This window comes from Onychomys torridus, chromosome 1 (genome assembly GCF_903995425.1).
Source record: "Onychomys torridus chromosome 1, mOncTor1.1, whole genome shotgun sequence".
NCBI classification, from domain to species: Eukaryota; Metazoa; Chordata; class Mammalia; order Rodentia; family Cricetidae; genus Onychomys; species Onychomys torridus.
In genome coordinates this window covers 11,506,446-11,527,770 of record NC_050443.1, presented here as the reverse complement: position 1 = coordinate 11,527,770, position 21,325 = coordinate 11,506,446, and the positions used below count along the sequence as shown (strand labels likewise).

Below are 21,325 nucleotides of genomic sequence, written 5' to 3'. Positions count from 1 at the left end.
TAGAAAGAATGTTTGAAGAAGTAAAGAAACTTTTGCCTTGTTAGGTATTATAAATTGCTCCTGAAAAGATACAAAGAGGAGATTCTATTAATTATTTAGGACATAAAATAGGTCTATAAAAAATTTAGACCCCAAAAGGTGCAAATTAGGAGAGATTGATTGCAGACTCTTAATGACTTTCAAAGATTGCTAGGAGACATTTCCTATCTCTGGCCCATTATTGGGGTAAAAAATAATGAACTGAATAACTTGTAGTCCAAGAGAATTATCATCTGACGCTGAGAGAGAATTGGCTTTGGTGAAAAAGAAAATACAGGATGCACATGTGGACCATTTGGATCCAAAGCTTGATTGCATTTTTTTCACCCTCTAAGCATTTTCCCACAGGAATATTAATGCAGAGTGAAGATATTATCTTATAATGGATCTTTTTTACCACATAAACAGAGTAAAAAATTAAAACTTATGTGGAAAATATTTTCTGAGTTGATTTTAAAAGGAAAATTGAGAGTTCATCAATTAGCAGGAATAGACCCAGAGGAAATTATAGTGCCTTTTACTAATGATGAAATTGACAAATTATGAGCAGAAAGTGAACCTTGGCAAGGAGCTTGCAGTAATTTTTTGGGAGAGATTAGCAACAAATATCCCAAAAGCAAGAGAATTCAATTTATAAAGAGAACTAGCTGGATTCTGATTTGCATTGTATGGGGAACACCAATATCTGGAGCCCCTACATTTTATACAGATGCAAACAAATCAGAAAAGGCAGGTTACAAATCAGAAAATTTAAGTAAAGTGGTTCAAAGTCCTTATAATTCTGCCCAAAAATTGCAATTATATGCTATTCTGATGGTATTAGTAGATTTTACGGAAACTCTCAACATAGTTACTGACTCTCAGTATGCTGAAAGGGTGGTCTTACACATTAAAACTGCTGAATTTATCCCTGATGAGTCAGAATTAACTTTGTTATTTATTCAGTTACAAGAAATAATCAGGAATAGGAATCATCTTTTATGTATAACACACACCAGATCCCATATGAGTCTGCCAGGCCCTCTAGCACGAGGTAATGATGAGATTGATAAATTATTGATAGGAAATGTGCTGGAGGCCTTAGAATTTCATAAAAAACATCATGTCAATAGTAAGGGTTTGAAAAAGTATTTTTCCATAACCTGGCAACAAGTCAAGGAAATTATAAGGAAATGTCCTACTTGTTCTTTTTACAGTCAAACTCCACTACCTGCAGGATGTAAACCAAAGGGTACTTAGAGGAATGAAATCTGGCAGATGGATGTGTTTCATTTTATAGAATTTAGAAAATTAAAATATGTACACCATATGATTTATACCTATTCAATATTTCAATGAACAACTGCTCTGAGTTCCAAAAAGGCTGATTTGGTAATTATGCATTTGCTAGAAGTTATGGCCATCATGGGTATACCTGTGAAAATTAAGACTGACAATACTCCAGCATATGTCTCTGGTAAAATGAAACAGTTTCTTGCTTATGATAATATAAAGCATATTATAGATATACCACACAATCCTACAGGCCAAGAAGTCATAGAAAGAGCAAATCCAACTCTAAAGGATATACTAAATAAACAGAAAGCAGTAACAATGATCCCAGAAATAGATTACATAATGTTTTATTAACTTTGAATTTTCTCAATGCTAATGAGAAAAGAACAATAGCTGTGGAGAGACATTGGATAATAGAAAAAACTATAGAATCAAATCAGCCTGTATACTTTAAAGATATGTTGACCTCAGAATGGAAACCAGGAAATGTGTTACACTGGGGATGAGGTTTTGCTTTTGTTTCCACAGAAGAAGAAAAGTTATGGGTAAGATCTAAATTGATAAAGATTAGATTTGAACAAGAGAGATCTCTTAATTAGAAGAGGTGACAGTTCTTCAACCAGCGTGACCAATCAATTTAAATTAACTTATAGGACTAACAATAGCTTTTCATTAATCAGAATTAACTTGCCTAAAGGGAACCTCCCCAAAGTTAGGGTTGGGGAAGGGTTTTGTTTTTGTCTTTCAGGAGAATGAAGGCTAAGGAATCTGAAGAACACTGGACAAATGAGACATCTGAAGAAAAAGGACAAATCATCCAGAAAATATATCCCATGAAGATTTTCTGCAGTGAACCATGACCACACCTAACAGCAACTTTGAAGTCTCCAAAAAGATGATGGGACCCCACAATGACAATTCCATCAGGACTATGATAATGCCACTAAGCTGACAAACACCACCCAAAGATTGACTTTGGACTACAAACTGCTTAGGACAATATTGAGATGGCTAGCTGAGATGATACAGCCTCACAGACTACTCCAGTCAGGACTTGATCATAATCCTAAATTTTTCTTTGTGTCCCCATAAGACTACTAGCACCCCAATCAGCAGGAAGTAACCTAGAAAACTACGCCCACATTCCCCAAAAATGGATTACGGATATTTGTTTTTGTTTAAGGGTTTGTTAAAAATTGTTATTGGTCATAGCCAATCTCTTGCTGTTTTTATTTTGGGGGGAGCATTTTTGGTTTTTTGAGACAGGTTTCTCTGTGTAGCTTTGCACCTTTTCCTGGAACTCACTTCAGGTTGGCCTCAAACTCACAGAGATCCACCTGCCTTCTGAGTGCTAGGATTAAAGGCACCACCACCTGGTGCCAATCTCTTTCTAAAAGAAGAAAGAAGGATATGGTATAGAAATGTGTTGTATAGAAATAATAGGATAAAAGGTAGATTATTGAATCTACTCTAAAAAATATGGATATGATAAGATAAAAAGTAGGTTACTGAATCTACTCTGAAAAGAAAAAAAACAGGAATACAAATATTAGATAAAAAGGTAGATTATTGAATCTACTTTTAAAAAGCAAGTACAACCAGGTGGTGGTGGTGTACACCTTTAATCCCAGCACTCAGGATGCTGAGCCAGGCAGATCTCTGTGAGTTTGAGGCTAGCCTGGTCTACAGAGCGAGATCCAGGACAGGCACCAAAACTACACAGAGAAACCCTGTCTTGAAAAACCAAAAAAATTTTTTAAAAAAGCAAGTATTCGTTTTAAACATTTACATTGGATTGAATTTTTGTATATTGTATATAAATTATGTATATTGATACAAATTTGAGATTAATTTTGTTAGAATACATTGTACATACATTTCTACTCTTGTTCAAGGCATTGTACCTATACAGTTCATTTAACAATGTAATGCGAATTGCTAGTCCTTGAAAGTTATTATTACCAACTAATTAGGATATAAAGAAATGCAAGTTAGCAGTTAGTCATTACAATCAAACTGGTAGTCAGGTTAGGTATGTTTTCAAGGTAAAACAGATATATTTTAGGTAGACAGGTGGTTTCCAAACACTTCAGAGATCTACAGAATATGGCATTTAAGATATCTTAATAACATAGGTTCTTTTTTTATGACAATGAGTCATGTCTGTTCCTGGAAGCACCAATCTACTTCAGAGAAGATTATGGGCACTGATGAACTCCATATGGAGTTTCCTTTCTTTGTGGCAAAAGTTAGCCACTGGGCAAGAAAATGCCCTTGCCTCAACTGCTGACAGTGTGCTGTCCAAATGGACAAGCAGGACACAAAAGAAAGGACTGCCAAACCTTGCCAAGACAAGGTAGGAAGGCCCTTCAGAAAATCCTGCTTCACAGAAAAGTCTGTCAGTTGTGCTAGGCCTGTAGGCTGAAGATGGATGCCCCAACATTGCAGAGGAACCTTGGGTGACTGTCCAGGCAGCTAGCTGTTTGTTATTTCTCACATTTTTTGTAAGTCACTTGTTTGCACTTCCTCTTTTATTAGGTAATATTATTTCCTTCTCAAGTCTCTGAGGGAGTCAGAGACTAGATAGTTATAGTTATAGTTTTCCTTGTTAACAAATTCAGAAAAGAAACTCACTAAAGAGGTGTAAAATGTATAAGTTTAAAAGACATCAAAAGATAGTTTTTAGTTGGTAATACAAGTTAGGATAGAAAGTGAATTAGGTACACTTTGGACTCACTGAAATAGGATAAATAATGGAGTGTTTTCTCTGAATCTGTCAAATGTTAATGGTTTGGACATTGTTAATGTAATTCTTGACTGTATATATTGTATATACTTATTTACTTATTGTATATAGTTTTTCTTATATTAGTTATACCCTTCTTTTATTATTTTAGACAAAAAAGGGGAAATGTGGTGATATATTGTGTACCCTAATAAAATTTGCCTGAAGATCAGAGAACAGAACAAGCCACTAGATTAAACACAGAAACCAAGTGGTGGTAGTATACACCTTTAATCCTAGCACTTGGGAGGCAGAGATCTGTCTGGATCTCTGTGAGTTCAAAGTCACCCTGGATCACATAAGATTGATTCAGTCTAGGAGAGAAACAGAGCCAATAGTGGTGGCACACCTTTAATCCCAGCACTTGAGATCTCATGCCTTTGCTTAGGAAACACACATGCCTTTAATTGCAGCACTAAGAAGGAAGTGATATGGCTGGGTGGAGAAAGGTATATAAGGCATGAGGAGACAGGAACTAAAGCTTTTTCAGGCTGAGGGGTCCTAGAGGTAAGAGGTGGCTGTGGCTTCTTCCTTTGTTTCTCTGATCTTTCAGCATTTACCCCAATATCTGGCTCCAGGTTATTTTATTAAAAGACCTTTTGGAATTCATGTAACACATTTTCTCAACTGAAGTTCCTTCCTCTCAAATGACCCTAGCTTGTATCAAGTTGACATAAAATCTAGCCAGCTCAGACACACAGAGGCCCCAACTGCTCCTCTGCCAGGTTCCAGCCTCTCTCTCCTCCTTGCTCCAGAGCCTTCCCACTCCTGAATCTCTTGCCTCTCCTTTCTTCTCCTCCTTTTTCTCCCATCTGTGGCTGTCATGGGCCAGAGAGTACAGTGGGACTCTGGAGAAATTACATCTGCAGCCCCTCAGGGACTCGGGCTGGAGAAAGCATAGACACACAGTGATGCACACAGGTCCATGCGATACTGTTCTTGTCACTTAAATGTACTCACATTCATATATGAAGCTAAGAACATACAGAAAGGCCTCCACAATTTAAGATTATAAATGCAAAACACACCCCAGACACTCAAGAGTAGACTAGCAAGCACGTCTAGACTCAACCACAGAAACACACATCTGCACATTCATATTAGAAATGACCTTTCACTATAAAAAGCATACAGTGCACACACACAGGTCCATGCCTGAATAAATAAACAGACGAACTTAGCTGACATGTGTATACTCACTCCCAGAAATCGAGATGCGGCCTGGAGAGATGGCTTAGAGGTTAAGAGCACTGACTATTCTTCCAGAGGTCCTGAATTCAATTCCCAGCAACCATGTGGTGGCTCACAGCCATCTGTAATGAGATCTGGTGCCCTCTTCTGGCCTGAAGGCATACATACAGGCAGAACACTGTATATGTAATAAATAAATAAATCTTAAGAAAGAAAGAAAGAAAGAAAGAAAGAAAGAAAGAAAGAAAGAAAGAAAGAAAGAAAGAAAGAAAGAAAGAAAGAAATCGAGATGCATCACTCCCTATGCCCTTTTGTCCTGTGTATCTGTTTCGTGGTGTTCTTGCCAACATCTTAGAGTGGGGGCAAGGGGATAGGGAGTGAGCAGGTCACCAGCAGCCCAAGCAGGAATTATGGGAACAACTCAAGTTGCATAACTGGGTGGAGAGGCAGGCTCAGCATAAAAGGTCCTGCTGGAGTGTGCAGTGAAGTCCACAGTGGCCAGACCAGGACCATGGAGCCCAGTGCCCTGCTTCTCCTTGCTCTCCTCCTGGGCTTTGTACTGCTCCTGGTCAGGGGTCACCCAAAAGCCCGTGGCCACCTCCCACCAGGACCACGTCCGCTGCTCCTCCTGGGAAACCTCCTGCAGATGGACAGAGGAGGCCTCCTCAGCTCCTTCATGCAGGTGAGACTTAGATGGGGCCTTTGTGTGGGCTTGTCCTTGCTTTTGTCCATGGAGATCACTCAGAGGGATGATCAATCAACTCCTTCCAGGCCGTAGGTTCAGGTGGGAAGGTTGCTGAGTGGAAGCTGAGATGCTGATTGGTGATGATGGGCAGGCATATCCTCAGTACGGTGGAATCCTGTGGAGGGAATGTGCTTGGAGCGTGAAAGGTGTAGAGCCATTGAGGTGTAAGCGTGTAGAATTTCACTCTGTGGGGCTTGTCTGTTCCAGAAGAGAAAGAAAAAAACGTCAGGAGCATCAGCAACAGGTTTTGCTCCTGCCAACAAAAGAGAGAGCAAAGATTAGCTTGAGGTGTTCAGGGACAAAGGGGAAGAGAGGCAGGGCAGGAGGAGGAGGTGGGGAGTGTTTATCAGTTTATTGCCGCAGCTGGGGTTGTGTTTACCAGTCTCTGCACCGATGCTTCCCACTGGGGATTGCATGTTTAATTACCACTTTTTGTTAGTAGTTCACCTTCCATGAGAGCTGAAGCAGTGATTGTGTGTCCCCCTCCACTGTCCCTCCCCATGGCTGTGGAGATCTCCCTCTTGAACCTTGTATTTGCTACCTCCTGGTTTTCAAAAGACCCCCCCTTCAATCAATGGCAAATTTAGCTATTTTACTTTATGTTTTGAGACAGGGTCTCCCCGTGCTTGTTAGGTTGGCTTCGAACTCATGATTCTCCTGCCTTAGCCTCTTGAATGGAATGAGAAGTGTGTCACCACACCCTGACACGAGTGTTTTACACACGTGCTTCCCACATGTTAGCAAACTCAAGTCAACATCCCATTTATTTTAGTTTTAAAAAATCCTCTGACACTTTATCATCTGCATATACTGGATCTCGGTCATTTCTGAGCTCTGCTTTCCCTCTCTCTCCTCCATCTTTCTCCCACAGAAACACTTCTTTTTGTGAACAAGACTCTCCCTGCTTTGATATCCTCATTTCCGTGTCTAGCCCCCCCCCCCCCCCCCGCAAGTTTAATTAGGGTCAGACAGAGTGGGCTTATGAGGGGCTTGTTGCTTGGAGTTCTCTTAGCACAAAGAGAAAAAATGCCTTCCCTAGAAGGTGGGAAGGTTGGTGAGGAGAAGTTGAGATGTTGGCTCCTGCACGGGCATGGGTGGGGCCTATTTCCTGGACCATTAGTGACTACACCACTACAGCAATCAGCACCTTCCCCAGCAGCACTAACTGCCCACAGACCCACAGTGAGGGGTGGTAGCATTCTGTTACAGTGTGAAATGCTGCATCTTTCCCCAGCAGGGACAGTGATGTTAATGATATGAACACACAGGGTCTAGGAACTGTGCAGTCAGCAGGAAATTCGAGTCTATACCAGCTCTGATGTGATGGTCTGGTTCCTTTTGAACAATAAAGACACACACACACACACACACACACACACACACACACACACACACTCAAAGGAAAATTAAAAGCCAGGCAGTTTATCTAGCTTATAATCATGGACAGACAGTCCAAGATCAAGAACTTGCTTTCTCCAGCCTTTGGTGGGGACCCCTCTCGTGTGTCACAACATGGTGGAGAGGAGAAAAGAGAATCTATCACATGCAGAAGAGGCTAACCACATGGAGTGGCATTGTTTTATAATAACCAACCCTGGAAGAATCCAGCCCTCTCTGTGAGACCAGCATTAACCTATTCTGTGGATCTTCCCCACAGACCCAATACCTCTCACTAGGCTCCAGCTCCTGAGGACTCTGCCATCTCTCAACACAACCACACTGGGGACCAAGCATTCAACACGTGAACCCACAGAGGACACTTAAACCATGTTTAGGGCACAGCACATGGGACAGGCAGGAAGAAAAGGGCAGTTCAGAGGACAGCTCTGGATTCCAAGTGGTAGTGATGCCCTGGGGAGAACTCCAGGAGCAACCAGCTTGGCTCTCTCAAGCATGTGGTGGATGAGCCCAGAGCCTGACTCAAATTCAATTGCTAAAGGCAGTGTCAACTCAGTGAGTTCCAGCTCAATTCCAAACTGCTTGTTTTTCTTGGGTTTGCTGGCACGCAATCTGGAATGTTCTCTGGAAGCGTGTGGCTCAAGAAACAGGTTTACTCTCCCAGGCAGCTGTGTTGTTGGAAGTGAGTGTGGGCTTTTACCAAGTGTATTATTCAGATTGATGTCTTTTGTTTGTTTGCTTGTTTTGTTTTGTTTTTTTGTTTTTGTTTTTGTTTTTGTTTTCAAGGGTTTCTCTGTGTAGCTTTGCACCTTTCCTAGAACTCGCTTTGGAAACCAGGCTGGCCTCGAACTCACAGAGATCCACCTGCCTCTGCCTCCTGAGTGCTGGGATTAAAGGCGTGCGCCACCACCGCCAGGGGATTGACGTCTTAAATACGATGAAATCCTGTTGGCCAGGAGTAGAAAAACAAACCCAAGCTCTGGTAACGGTCAACGTTTGGACTAAAAATATTCAACTGCCTTTCTAAGTCTTTAGTTTTTTTTCTTTGAAGCTCAAGGACAATTTTATTAGCATTTGAGAGAGAAACACCAAGGCAGGCGCGCTGTGAATCTTGTCGACTATCAGAGGAGGAAGATGAAGGAAGAGGAAGAGTGAAATCCATGCTGTTCATAGGCTGCCACTTGGTGAAAGAAGGTTGGTGGGTAGCATAGATCAGAAAAAGAAAGAGGAAGAACAGAGCACCAGGGAAAGCTAACCCAGCCTTTGGTAGAGACCCAGAAGAAAAAGAGATTAAAAAGAAGAAAGAAGTGTGGTTCTCCTACTTCCTCTTGGGATCACTGGCTGGTGGTCCATGATGTGGGGAGGGAGCAGAAGTGAATGAGCAAAAGCTTGAGAGCTCTCCGGGAGACAGTGTAAGTGTTACAGCTCCACATCAGTCCAGAAAGAGAGGGGATGTAAAGACAGTAGTTGAGGCATCACCTGATTTGCATTAAACAGCACCCTCCTGTCACAAAGCTCCAGCACAATGTCTAATCACCATATGGGCAGCAGGGGGAGAGCTCTAGCAGGGAACGATGCCAAGGGGTACACTGGAGATAAACCAGGCATCCAGGCCTAGAGACCTTCTCCAAATAAGGGCGGGTACAGGGCAGGAAGTCTTGCTGGGGAGGGAGTCGTTCACGTTGCTGAGCTCGGAGAGAGCTGCCAGGCCATGATAGACCACAACCTCTGACCAGCAAGGTCTCCTACGGAAGAGGAATGATGTCCTGAGTAAGGACCAGAGAAGCTGCTCATGGAAGTCCTGCAAGGGGCCGCACCCAGGTCAGGGAAGGAGACACACACTGGCTCAAATAAGGGTATGACCATTCCTCCCATCTGCTTATCATGGTTTAAGTGAACCAGTCTTCTCCAGGGCTTGTCTCTTGGCTGGTGATTGATGGGCCCAGCTGAATGAACTCTTAAGGAAGGAGTCAATCTTTGGAGTAGGTAAGAATATCCTGTCTCCACTCAAGACCAAAGGGAGGAGGGAGGAGGGAGGAGGGAAGTGGGAAGAGGAAAGTGGGAGGAGGGAGGAGTCTATTCTAAACTGATTTTAAGGCTCCTTAACAGTCTCCTCTTAAGGATGGAGACTCTAAAATAATTTGGAAGATGGGCTGAAATTTGGTGGTGGAACATTTCCAAAGCTATTCCATGAGAATCAGTGTCTGGATGGGTTTCAGTCACATGTAGCTCCAGGAAGAAATGCTCATTTATGAGAAGACATAAGAAGGACCTGGGTGGTGGTGGTGGTACAGGAGGAAGAGGAGGAGGAGGAGGAGGAGGAGGAGGAGGAGGGGGAGGAGGGGGAGGAGGAGGAGGAGGGGGAGGAGGAGGAGGAGGAGGAGGAGGGGGAGAGCTGCCTCAGCAGTTAAGAGCACCGGCTGCTCCTTTGAGAACCCAGTTTCAGTTCTCAGCACCCAAAAATAAACCACATCTGTAACGTCTAAGTGTGGCCTCTGAGGCTTGATTCAGGAGTGGTGGAGGTGGGGTCTATTTTCAAATGCTTTGATAGTTGTTGGGGTGTCTAGAGTCACAGCCTGGGTGTGCCTGCTAAGGTCCTGGAGTGCGACCACCTGTTTTATCCTCACAGGAACTTCTTTAGAGTCCTATCTTATTCACATCAGAACCTCAGGGGAACCCACTGTTACCATGGAAACTGGTGTTAGGAGCAGCCTCAGGAGGAACTCAGGGACAATCTTATCAGAGTTTGAGATTAAAAACATCAGGGCAGGCAAGTGGCACATCTTGGCAGCTGCTGGAAGAGGAAGGTGGGTGAGAGAAATAGAGGAATCTATGCCATTTGTAAGCACCCATGTGGTGAAAAATGAGTGGGCGAGCTTCAGAAGAAGAGAGGGACAGCTCACAGTGTCAGGGAAAGCACATCCAGCCTTTGGTCGGTATCTGAAAGAAGAAGAGTTAGAAAGGAAGTTTTGGAAGAGTCATGATCTTCTGAGTCAGGACTCAGAAGAGGAGGAGGTGGGTCCCATGGTGCAGACACTACAATGCTACTTGATAGAAGTTCTGCAAGTGGCTGCCTGGAATTTGGAAAGAAATGTAATTGATGATGATGATGATGATGATGATGATGATGATGATGATGAGTCTGTTTGAGTGTATGTGTACTTTGTGTGTGGATGCACACACCTATACATGGAGGCCAGATGGGGCATTGGTTGTCTTTTATCACTCTCCGTCTATTCCTTTGAGGCAGGGTCTCTCCCTTAACCTGGGCCTGGCATTGTCTTAGCTAGGCTGGAAACCAGCAAGCCCCACCATCCTCCTGTCTGCACTTCCACTTTGGAGGTGGGGCTACGGGTGTGCTTAGGACACCAAGCTTATAACTTGGGACTGGGGAGTAAATCCCAGTCATCATGTTGTAACAGCAAGTGTTCCAGACCACTGAGCTACCTCTCCAGCTTCAGTTATACCTTAAAAATGATTCCTTTTAGATTTATTTTTATTTCACGTGTAACAGTGTTTTGCCTGCACGTATGTCTGTGCACTGTGTGTGTGCCTGGTGTCTGCAGAAGTCAAAAGAAGGCACTGGGTCCTCCAGAACTAGAGTTAAAGTTAGCTGTGAGCTGCCATGTGGGTGCTGGGAACCCAATCCTCTGCATGAGATCTTAACCCCTGAGCCATCTCATCTCTTCAGCCGCTCCAGTTTTAACTCTCGAGCTATGATATAGTTGAAGTTGATCATCAACCTTCCTAATGCTGTGACGCTTTAATACAGTTGCTCAGGTTGTGGTGACCCCCAAGCTTGAAATTACTTTTTGGCTACTTCATAACTGTAATTTTGTTACTGTAATGAATCATAATGTAAATATTTGTTGTCTGTTGGTCTTAGGTGATCTGTGAAAAGAGACCCACAGGTTGAGAACCACTGCTCTAAAAGAGCACACCTCAGCGAATTTTCAAAGTGAATACATTCTTATCACCAGTGTGCAGATCAGCTCACATTAAGATTGGTCCCTGTCTTTGCCCTATAGTTACTACATCTCACTATTCTGACTCTGTGTACTGACTTTACCTGTGTTCACACTTCATTAGGATAACAGCATATGTAAGCAGATGTTGTTTTTATGACAACATTAAGTGTGTGATCATTTCTATCATTGACCTGATAGGCAGATTGTTATTGTGTCCATGCACAAGTTCCCTGGGCTCACCACTGTTGCATGTACCATTTTATAAAGGATTCCTTCTAAGAATAATCTGGTTCATTCAATTGGTGAACAAGTGTATGTATTTTGTTGTATAGCACTTGGAGGTGAAGTTTCTCTGTATGTTTATATTCAGCTTCAAAACTTATAGCTGATTCCCCCATAAAGGCTGATTCTCTACTCACAGATTCAACTAGCTGTGGATTGAAAATACTTAGAAGAAATGCATTTGGGGCTAAGTGTGGCTCACTTCTGCAACCCCAGCACTTCAGAGACTGAGGCAGGAGAATGACAAATTTGAGACAATTTAAACTACATAGTGAGTCCCAGGTCAGCCTGGTCTATATGGTTTTAAGATCTTGTCTTAAAACATGAACACATGTAAATCACACATGTATAGAGTTCCCTTCTTAGCACTTTTCATAAATAGCATCAGGTATTGACCATTTTCATAGCCTTTCATTTCTATTAGCTGCATTGTAGTCTAGAGTGAGTTAAAGGTTATGAGAGGATGAGGTGGGTTATGTGCAAACACTGTACCATTCTCTTCAAGGGCTTTCAGCACTTGAGGGTTGTGGTATTTATGGGATCAATTCCCTGTAGATGCCCAGATGGTTGCATTGTCAGGTATTTTCCAACTGTGTGTTCTGAAGTCATGATTCACATTCAGGTCCACTACCAGGGATCATCGCTTCCCCCTCCCATGTACCCAGTGGGTGGGTCAGGGCCATTCTCTTGAATGTTGTTGGAAGGCATTGAACAGGTTGAAGCTGGGTTACAAGAAACACCATTCTTTATTGAGATTCCAAAGCTATCCAGACTGAAGGGTATGGACAAGGATATATATCTGTATTTATAGCCATATCAATATATATCCACATTCATATCCTATCCATATCAGTATCTATATCCATAGCTATAGCTGAAGGAGCAGGTTAAGCCCTGTCCCCTCACCAGTGAGAATTTACTCCAAACAATTGAGAAATAAAGAAAGCTCTTTAATAATGCACATCTGGTTCTGGCCAACATCCTAGAGAAACTAGCCTCAAAGAGACATTTCAACAGCTTCTGCAGATCCAGGGCACTAGCAATCCTTATGTGTAGTCATCTGTAAATATCTTGTAGGTTCCATCAGACTTTGAGCAGTTACACAGAGATACGAACTGTAGGCCTGTCTATCAGATAAATGGAGATTTATAGCAAAGATATTATCACCATTAATTTTTAAGTAGGCCAGTGTTGTTCCTTTTGAATCACATTGCTTGTGTCTCAGTCATTGTTCTGTTGCTGTGAAGAGACCCCATGACCAAGAAAGCTCTTATAAAAAAGCATTTAGTTCCTTATCATCATGGCAGGAACATGACAGCAGGCATGGCAGGTGCTGGAGCAGTAGCTGAGAGCCACATCCTGATCTGTGGGCAGAGAGAAAAACTCTGGGCTCAGCAGGGGCTTTTAAAACTTCAAAGCCTACCCCTAGTGACACACTTCCTCCAACAAGGCCACACCTCCCAATCCTTCTAATCTTTTCAACCTGGTGAGCAGGCATTTGAATATATGAACCTGTAGGGGGCCATTCTTATTCTAACCACCACACCCAGGGCCACCCTGCCCTCCTGGCAGAATTACACTCTTTCTGATAAGAGAACCAGGACTTAATGGTCATTGTTAGCCAGTGCTATCCCCTTTGAACTGCCCAGTAGAGCCATGTTCTTTGATGTGGGATTGGAGCCTAATTCACAACTAACTTAACAAACAAATATTAGCAGAACTATATTCTCAGAAGCCTAAACTACAATTGTGTTCAAGGTATAACTATTTTCCTACAGTTTCTAACAAGTCTGGCTAGCTTACTACTTACTACCGAGTCACAGGAGAGGCAGCACTGCTTTGTAAACCTTGTGCAGCTTGGTATTTCCTAAGCAGGTTTACGGCTGAGTCCTCTGTAATGTCAATTCATCACTCTCAGTTTTCCTACATCATATTTATATCTTGTTCATTCTTTTCAGACAAGGTCTCATGTAGCCCCAGGCTTGCTTCCAGCTCAACAGCAGCAAGAGATGATCTTGAACTCCTGATCCACCTCATTTACTTCCCCACTGCTGAGTGGATAGTACGAGCCCCCCACCCCCAGCCATACTGTAATGCAGTACTGCTCAGATCATCCAGCATCCCTGCAGACTTCCATGGTGGTGGATTGACCCTGAAATTGCTAGGTCCTCAGACAGGCAAAGGTGGCCAGAGGAGGTCTTCCTCTGCATCACTCTGTATCTAAGTGTTTTCACAGTATAAGAACATCATCTGCACTAACTAACAACAATCCTGGTGCCCTTATGCTTGGTAGCTTCGAGAAAAATATGGAGATGTGTTCACAGTGCACCTGGGACCGAGGCCGGTGGTCGTGCTGTGTGGGGCAGAGGCAATAAGGGAGGCGCTGGTGGACCAAGCTGAGGCTTTCTCTGGCCGGGGGACAGTGGCTGTGGTTAGACCAGTCTTCAAGGACTATGGTAGGAGTCTCAAAGTTTGGGATGAGGTGGGCTGGAGAATGGGCCCAGAGAGAGGAGAATCTGATGGAAGGGAGGGGAAGGGGGGGAAGGACCAAGGTTTCTTGAATTTCCTCTATAACTCCCCCATGCTTCTCTTACTTTCTTAGGTGTGTTCTTTGCCAATGGGGAACGCTGGAAGACCCTTCGGCGATTCTCTCTGGCCACCATGAGAGACTTTGGGATGGGGAAGCGGAGTGTGGAGGAGCGGATTCAGAAGGAGGCCCAATGTCTGGTTGAGGAGCTTAGGAAATCCCAGGGTGAGTCCTGGAGAATGGATATAAAGAAAGACGGTGATACAGAGACCTGAGTGCACAGCCAAAGAAAGAGAAGAGACATCCATGGGCAGAGAAAGATACACACACACACACACACACACACACACACAGACACACACAGAGAGAGACACACACACACACACACATACACAGAGACACACAGAGAGACATACACACACACATACACAGACACATAAATACACACACACACACACACACACACACACACACACACACACACACACGGGAGAGGATGAGGTAGGGGACAGAGAGAAATGCAGAAAGACAGGGAAAGAGATGTAAAGCTCAGTGTCCAAGAATGACTCAGAGACATAGATTGAGTGATTTGCATGCAAGCTACTTATGTTCAGGGAAATTGATTAAGAATATGTGTCAGTCTGGTGTGATGGCACAAGCTTGTCATTCCAATACTCAGGGGGCTGAGACAGGAGGGTCATAAATTCAAAGCCAGTTTGCCTACATCATGAAATCTTTCTCAAAGGGAAAACGTGGTTGACATGGTGGGTGCAGCTCAGGCATGCTGGGCTTGCCTGGCACACACACAGTTCCCAGCAGGATCCCTGACACCATAATATTGGCATGGTGCCACATGCTGATCATCTTGGTATACCTGAGGTGGAGGCAGGAGCTTGAGGTTGGAGGTCACCCTTGACTTTATACAGCATTCAAGGGCGTCTTGATCACATTAACCAGTCTCAAAACATGGTCTATGTCCAAGGCAGGTGTTAGAAGCAGGGAACTTTGTTCTTTCCTTGAGGATGTCCTGATGAGTGGGGCGGTGAGCAAAGATGGGGTGTTTTACTTTGTGGCAGCCATAGGCACTTCTGGGTACTTATAGAAACTTCACAACAGGGGCATCCTGGTGTCCTAGTCTGTTTTTAGCACCACATTCCTCTATGTTGGTGTTTGTCATCTCTTTTAAGATTTCTCAGGAGACTCTGAGAGGTCCACACAGAGACTGAAAGGGAACAGAAGGAATTCAAGAGACTACGAAGGAGAAAGCAGAGTGACAGAGACTGGGAAGCTGAGATGGAGCTTGAGGGACCACACAGAAGAGAAAATACAGGGGAGCAGGAGTGAGGGGAATAGAGGGGGGAGGAAAGTAGGTAGAGGGAGGGAAAAGAGAAAGACAGAAATGCTGAGAGACATTTAGACAGGAAATCAGAGACAAATAAAGGCTGGCAAGCACCAGGGAAAGATCTGCAGAGGAATCAGAGACAACAGACAGGCCAGACCAAGAGACAGGGGCAACAACAGCCCAATAATGCTGGGATGACAACATCCTTCCTACCATGAGGGCCCATGAAGAAACCTGGAAGTAAAGGAAGCAAGCACTGGGTGTTGATGCTTCTTGGAACACCACAGAGCCTAGAATCAGAGAAGGAATGGGGGAAGACTCAAACATGAGACTTCTAAGTCCACACAGGCAACCCCACAACCATTCTCTGCACCATTCCTGCCAGTGGGAGTCAGCTATGGGCTCAGAATCAGAATGTTTTCCTGGGAGGAGGTGCACAGTGGAGACTACGCTACACACGCTCTTCTTCTCAGCTCTCTGTGTCTGATCCTGGTCCCAGTCATGAGGAGCTGTGTTACCTTGGTAAAGTTAGCAACCATGTCTGTGTATACTAATAGCATTGCATCTTGTGTATAATTTTGAGAGGAAATTAAATAAAATCCTGTATGCAATCCTGAGTGCAGGACCTGTTGCATCTTATGTGTAAATGGGATAGCAGCAGCTGGTATTGAGTAGTGAGTGGTGGGGATGGGTTTACAGAGATTGGGCCAAAGCCTAATGTTCCTCTGATGCCATGTCTTGATGCCATGTCTCCTGAACTGCATCCTCATTCTCCAGGAGCCCTTCTGGACCCCACCTTCCTCTTCCAGTGCATCACATCTAACATCATCTGCTCCATTGTCTTTGGAGAGCGCTTTGACTACAAAGACCGCCAATTCCTGCGCTTGCTGGACCTGATCTATAGGTCCTTCTCTCTCATCAGCTCATTCTCCAGCCAGGTCAGTGTATGGGAAGAGAGGAGCATCCAGGGCAGAGGAAAGAAGAGGCTTCTTTGTGGGTGAAGAAGGGAGTGTCTTAGGGCAGGAAGAAAGGCAGAGACAACATGGAGAGACAAGGAGCCTGAGGCCTGAGGGTGAGGATGGGGGTCAGTTGTTAAGTAGGGTGGAGAAACCCTAATGCAGAAATACTGAGTCATCCAGACATGAGAAAATGATGACATGGGGCTGTGGCTGTAGCTAAGAGGGTAGAGGACTTACCTATCATGTGTGAATCCTGGGGTTCATCCCTAGCACAAGGTAAGCCTAGTATGGTGGTACATAAGTGCAATCCCAATACAGGGGAGATCAGAGTTCAAGGCCATCACTGGATAAATATTAAGTTTGAGGAGAGTCTGAAAGACATGAGACCCTGATTGACAAAAACAAAAACAAAATGATGGCATAGGAGAGAGAGAGAGAGAGAGAGAGAGAGAGAGAGAGAGAGAGAGAGAGAGAGAGAGAATATAATACAAGTGCTGGAGAAAGACTCAAGAGAAACAGGCTGAGTGCATGCTGTGTGTGTATGTGTATGAGAGGGGAAATGAAGGAAAGAGAAGATGAGCAAAGGAGTGGGGGAGGGGAGGAGAGAGAATGGAAGGAGAGAGGGCAGATCCTTGTGAAATATCGGGACCTAGGAACACAGCCTGCTTCTTGAGTCCTGTTACCTCCAGGTGACCACCTGACCTTTTTTCCTGCAGGTTTTTGAGCTTTTCTCTGGTTTCCTGAAATACTTTCCTGGTGTCCACAGACAAATCTCCAGAAACCTGCAGGAAATCCTCGACTACATTGGCCAGAGTGTGGAGAAGCACAGGGCAACCTTGGACCCCAGCAATCCAAGGGACTTCATCGATACCTACCTTCTACGCATGGAGAAGGTAAGTCCTGCATGCATGAGAGAAGTGATGGGTGAGAGTGAAGGCTGAGGATGTGAGCAGAGGAAGAGGAGGCAGAGGATGGGGAGGAGAGACAGGAAGTGGAGTGGAGGAGATGCAGAAGAATCTAGAAATTGAAGACTAGAGAAAGGGAGGAGGAAATGAAATAGGGAGGAAGAAGGCTGTGGAAAAAACACAGGGCAAGGGACAAAAAGCAGAAAAGACCTCAGAGGAAGAGAGAGCCTGGGAGACAAAACGTGATAAATACCAGAGAACAAAGTCAAGAGAGAAGACAGAACAGAGAGCAAGGGACATTGTTGAGGATTGAGAAATGCCATGTGGTCCATATAGTGTGAGACAGAAGGACAGTTCCCAGGATGTGTGAGCATCTTCCTGTAAGGACCCAGTAACTCCTGACCCTCCTTTCTCTCTCCCATCTGGAACCAGGAGAAGTCCAACCAACACATGGAGTTCCATCACGAGAACCTCATGACCTCCTTGCTGTCTCTCTTCTTTGCTGGCACTGAGACCAGCAGCACCACACTCCGATATGGCTTCCTGCTCATGCTCAAATACCCCCATGTTGCAGGTGCGCCACAGTCTGCCAGTTGGGGGATCACCTAGGTTGCTTTTGTCTGTGGAGGTTTGTGTGGATGAGAGAAACATGGGTCTCTTATGTCTAGAGCTCTGGAGGCTTTAGTCTACTTCTAAACTAGGGCAGGGCTGTGAGTATTGAGCAAATGAACACTCAGCTGGCCCATTTTCCCTATATTTCTCCTTTCACTTTAAGGTTGATCCATCCACCCACCCATCCGTCCACCCACCCATCCATCCACCCATCCATACATCCACCCATCCATACATCATCCACCCATCTATCTACCCATCCACCCACCCACCCACCCATCCATCCATCCAACCTTCTTTCCTTCCTTCTATCTTTCTCTTTACATCCAACTATTCATGTTTTTATCCATGCACCTCTTCATCCATCTACTCATTCTGTTTGTTCACCCACCAACTTATCTGTCATCCATCTTTCCTTTCATTCATTTTCCCATTTATCTAAGCATCTACCTATCTAAACACCTATTTACTCAACCATCTTTCTATCTACCCACCTATAAACACTTACACACACACACACACACACACACACACACACACACACACACACACAGAGTACCCACCCATTCAACCATATATCAATTTACTGTCTAGTTTTTAGTGTGTAGTTACTGATTTTTTTACTCACCCAACTGGCCATTTCATTCATTTATTTTAATTCATCAGCTTAGTTTCCCTTTGATCAGTAGAACTGAATAAAGTATTTGTTATTGATTATACATAAACTCATCTATCCTTCTATCAAAAGTTTCATTCCTTAATCCTTTCATTAACTGGCCTTTGAGTTCATCTTTCATCTGTCTATCCATTCTTCCATTTATCCTCTTATTGAGTCACCTGTTGACTTACAAATTGAATACTTAGTCCAGTGTTCAGTCTACTCATTTCATTAACTCATGAATCTGTTCATGTATTAATTAGTTTATCCATTAATTTAATTTTATTTTTTTGGTTTGGTTTGGTTTTTCAAGACAGGGTTTCTCTGTAGCTTTGGAGCCTGTCCTGGACTAGCTCTGTAGACCAGGCTGGAGATGGAAACAGTTAGGACAACAGGGATCCACTGATGGCAAAGCCACATCACCAACATAGGCCCACACCAGTAAGTGAGTGGGGCTCTCCAGATGGGCTGCCACAGGCTTTCCTGTCTGCCTCAGGAGTTACTATCCAATCTCTGGTCCCCATGATGACATATCCTATGTTCCTGCACCTAACCTACACTCAGGCCTACATCCATAAGGGTGAAAGCCCAAAAGGCAGGAGACATTTGTTCACAAAACCAGCCTCATTAACACGGAATAATTTTAGTAGAAACTTGAAACCAACGGTATTTACATAGCAAGCGAGTGATGTGGGAAAACTAAGCCAACAAGAACCACATTTACGTGCAGTTTCTTGCTCAATTCTATCAGACTGCAATTAGGTGAAGTGAAATGTATGAAGGACTGAAGTAGGGGCATTTTCAAATGCTTAGGATATGATATAAACATAAAAAATGCATGAAAACCGCCTGGAGGCTTTTTGTCTGCTCTCAACAAAATATATTTCCCAATCAGTTGAGACTACCAAGTAAACAAATTTGGAATTCTTTAGAGATGGTAGCAACCTCCTAAGAGTTTTCTCACGATGACGATCTGTTGAGTATTCCCCATCCTGTCCAGAGTCACAAACACAATACTCAGCACTGCAAGATCGAGCACACTTTCTCTGGGTAATGAAGAAAAGGCCGACGAGTATATCCCTCAGTAGCTTAAGCTTCTAATGCTTCTGGCATTGCATGCGCTTAAACATGTAAGGACATGTTGCGTACATAATAGCCCAAGGGATACATAACACTATAGTGAAAATTATTAATAATGAGGGCGTGGTCCTACTGATTCACTCATCTACTATGATTAAATTTTATAGGTCTACCCCCCAACCCATACAAAAAGTGTCACAAAGGGTTTTCAGAGGAGATGGGAACCCGTATTATTCAGCTGCAGTGCCTACATGAACATATAATAACCAACAAGTAATTCAATATCACAATATGGGCTGACACTGTAGCTTAGAGACTAACTATGCTCTTGCAATGTGTAAAATTTATAATTTACCTTTAGATAGGATTTTATTAGGACTGCAAACAGGATCCCAGCCCTCAATGATCCTGGTTAAAACATAAATATCTGATTCGAGACTTAAAGAGCTAGAGTTAACAGATTATAGCTTACCCACAACCTTCAGCTCACTGTGACTGATGAAACCAGTCAAGATGTGGGATCGAGACACTAACCAACGGGAATTACCATTTTAATCCTACACGGGTGACAACTCTGAGTCATTGCCAATGGGACACAAATGGAACAGACTTAAACAAGAAAATATTTTATTCAGGGAGCCAAGCAATTTTAGAGCAGAAATCTCAGGCTCAAAAATGTTTCAAGATTTTGTTTTCTTATCCATCATAGAGTCTCCGATTCCCTCTTAGGTTTGTAATTTATTAAGACTAGAGAGAGAGAGGCTTCATACAGTAGAAATAGCAAAAATCGAATCTTCTAATGGCAAAACTAAGGGCAGACGAACCAAAAAAGTGGACTGAGGTCCCAATGGTGGAGAATCTGAGGGGGTATATGTTTGCTGAGCCCCGAGAATTAGAAAACCTTCCCTGAACTGATGGAATGTGAAAAGCTATTCCAAATGCTTCCCAAATGTAACACAAGGCTGAACACACAGAAAAAATTAAGAAAACAGAGATATCAATATTAATTCAACGAGAAAAATTATTCAATATAAGTTTAGAAAACACGGAAACTTTTTTTTTAGTGATAGTACCCAAACCACTAATTTTTAGAGAACAAGTAGACAACAGCCAGAGTGGCTGTGGAGAAAGCATAACGCGTTACAGCTTGTGAGGATTGTCTGAGTGTAAATAGTCTGCCCAACATAACTTCTGGTTCATTCTCTAAATGATTCACCCTGAAACTAACCCTAATGTGGTGTGGTCTGGCAGTGAGGGACTAACACATTGAACATCACTTCCCAGAGTGAGGAATACTCACAAGTTTTTGATGATTTCAGGGACTCATCACTTGGAAGGAATAATGCACACACTCGGCGGTCCTAAGCATGACCTGTTGTTATGGAAGTCAGTTTGTTCATTGTGTTGTGGCTCTCCAGGAGAAGGCGGGGGCTACCGAGTGCTCAGTCAGTTTGTTCCACACTCCAAAGCCAAGTTCTCCTCATCTCTCCTAGGGGCAACCAGGAGAGCATCGTGGTGGCCCACTATAGGTTTCATAGTGTAGAGAGTCAACCGGGGAG

General features: G+C 43.5%; 1 protein-coding gene across 1 annotated transcript; it reads left to right on the top strand.

The window, feature by feature from the left end:
- The first annotated feature begins 5,801 nt into the window (after positions 1-5,801).
- On the top strand, positions 5,802-20,919 carry LOC118588076 (cytochrome P450 2B1-like). The gene is made up of 7 exons (XM_036194413.1): positions 5,802-5,972; positions 13,977-14,139; positions 14,286-14,435; positions 16,330-16,490; positions 17,228-17,404; positions 17,849-17,990; positions 20,741-20,919. The coding sequence occupies exons 1-7, from the start codon at positions 5,802-5,804 to the stop codon at positions 20,917-20,919; spliced, it is 1,143 nt and encodes a 380-aa protein (XP_036050306.1).
- Positions 20,920-21,325: the final 406 nt, after the last annotated feature.

Bases quoted from the DNA above. Each gene is read 5' to 3' on its own strand.
- LOC118588076 (XM_036194413.1), top strand. From the start codon at position 5,802: ATGGAGCCCAGTGCCCTGCTTCTCCTTGCTCTCCTCCTGGGCTTTGTA. The intron at 14,140-14,285 runs GTAGGAGTCTCA...TTACTTTCTTAG, and splicing joins ACCAGTCTTCAAGGACTATG to GTGTGTTCTTTGCCAATGGG. The intron at 14,436-16,329 runs GTGAGTCCTGGA...CTCATTCTCCAG, and splicing joins GGAGCTTAGGAAATCCCAGG to GAGCCCTTCTGGACCCCACC.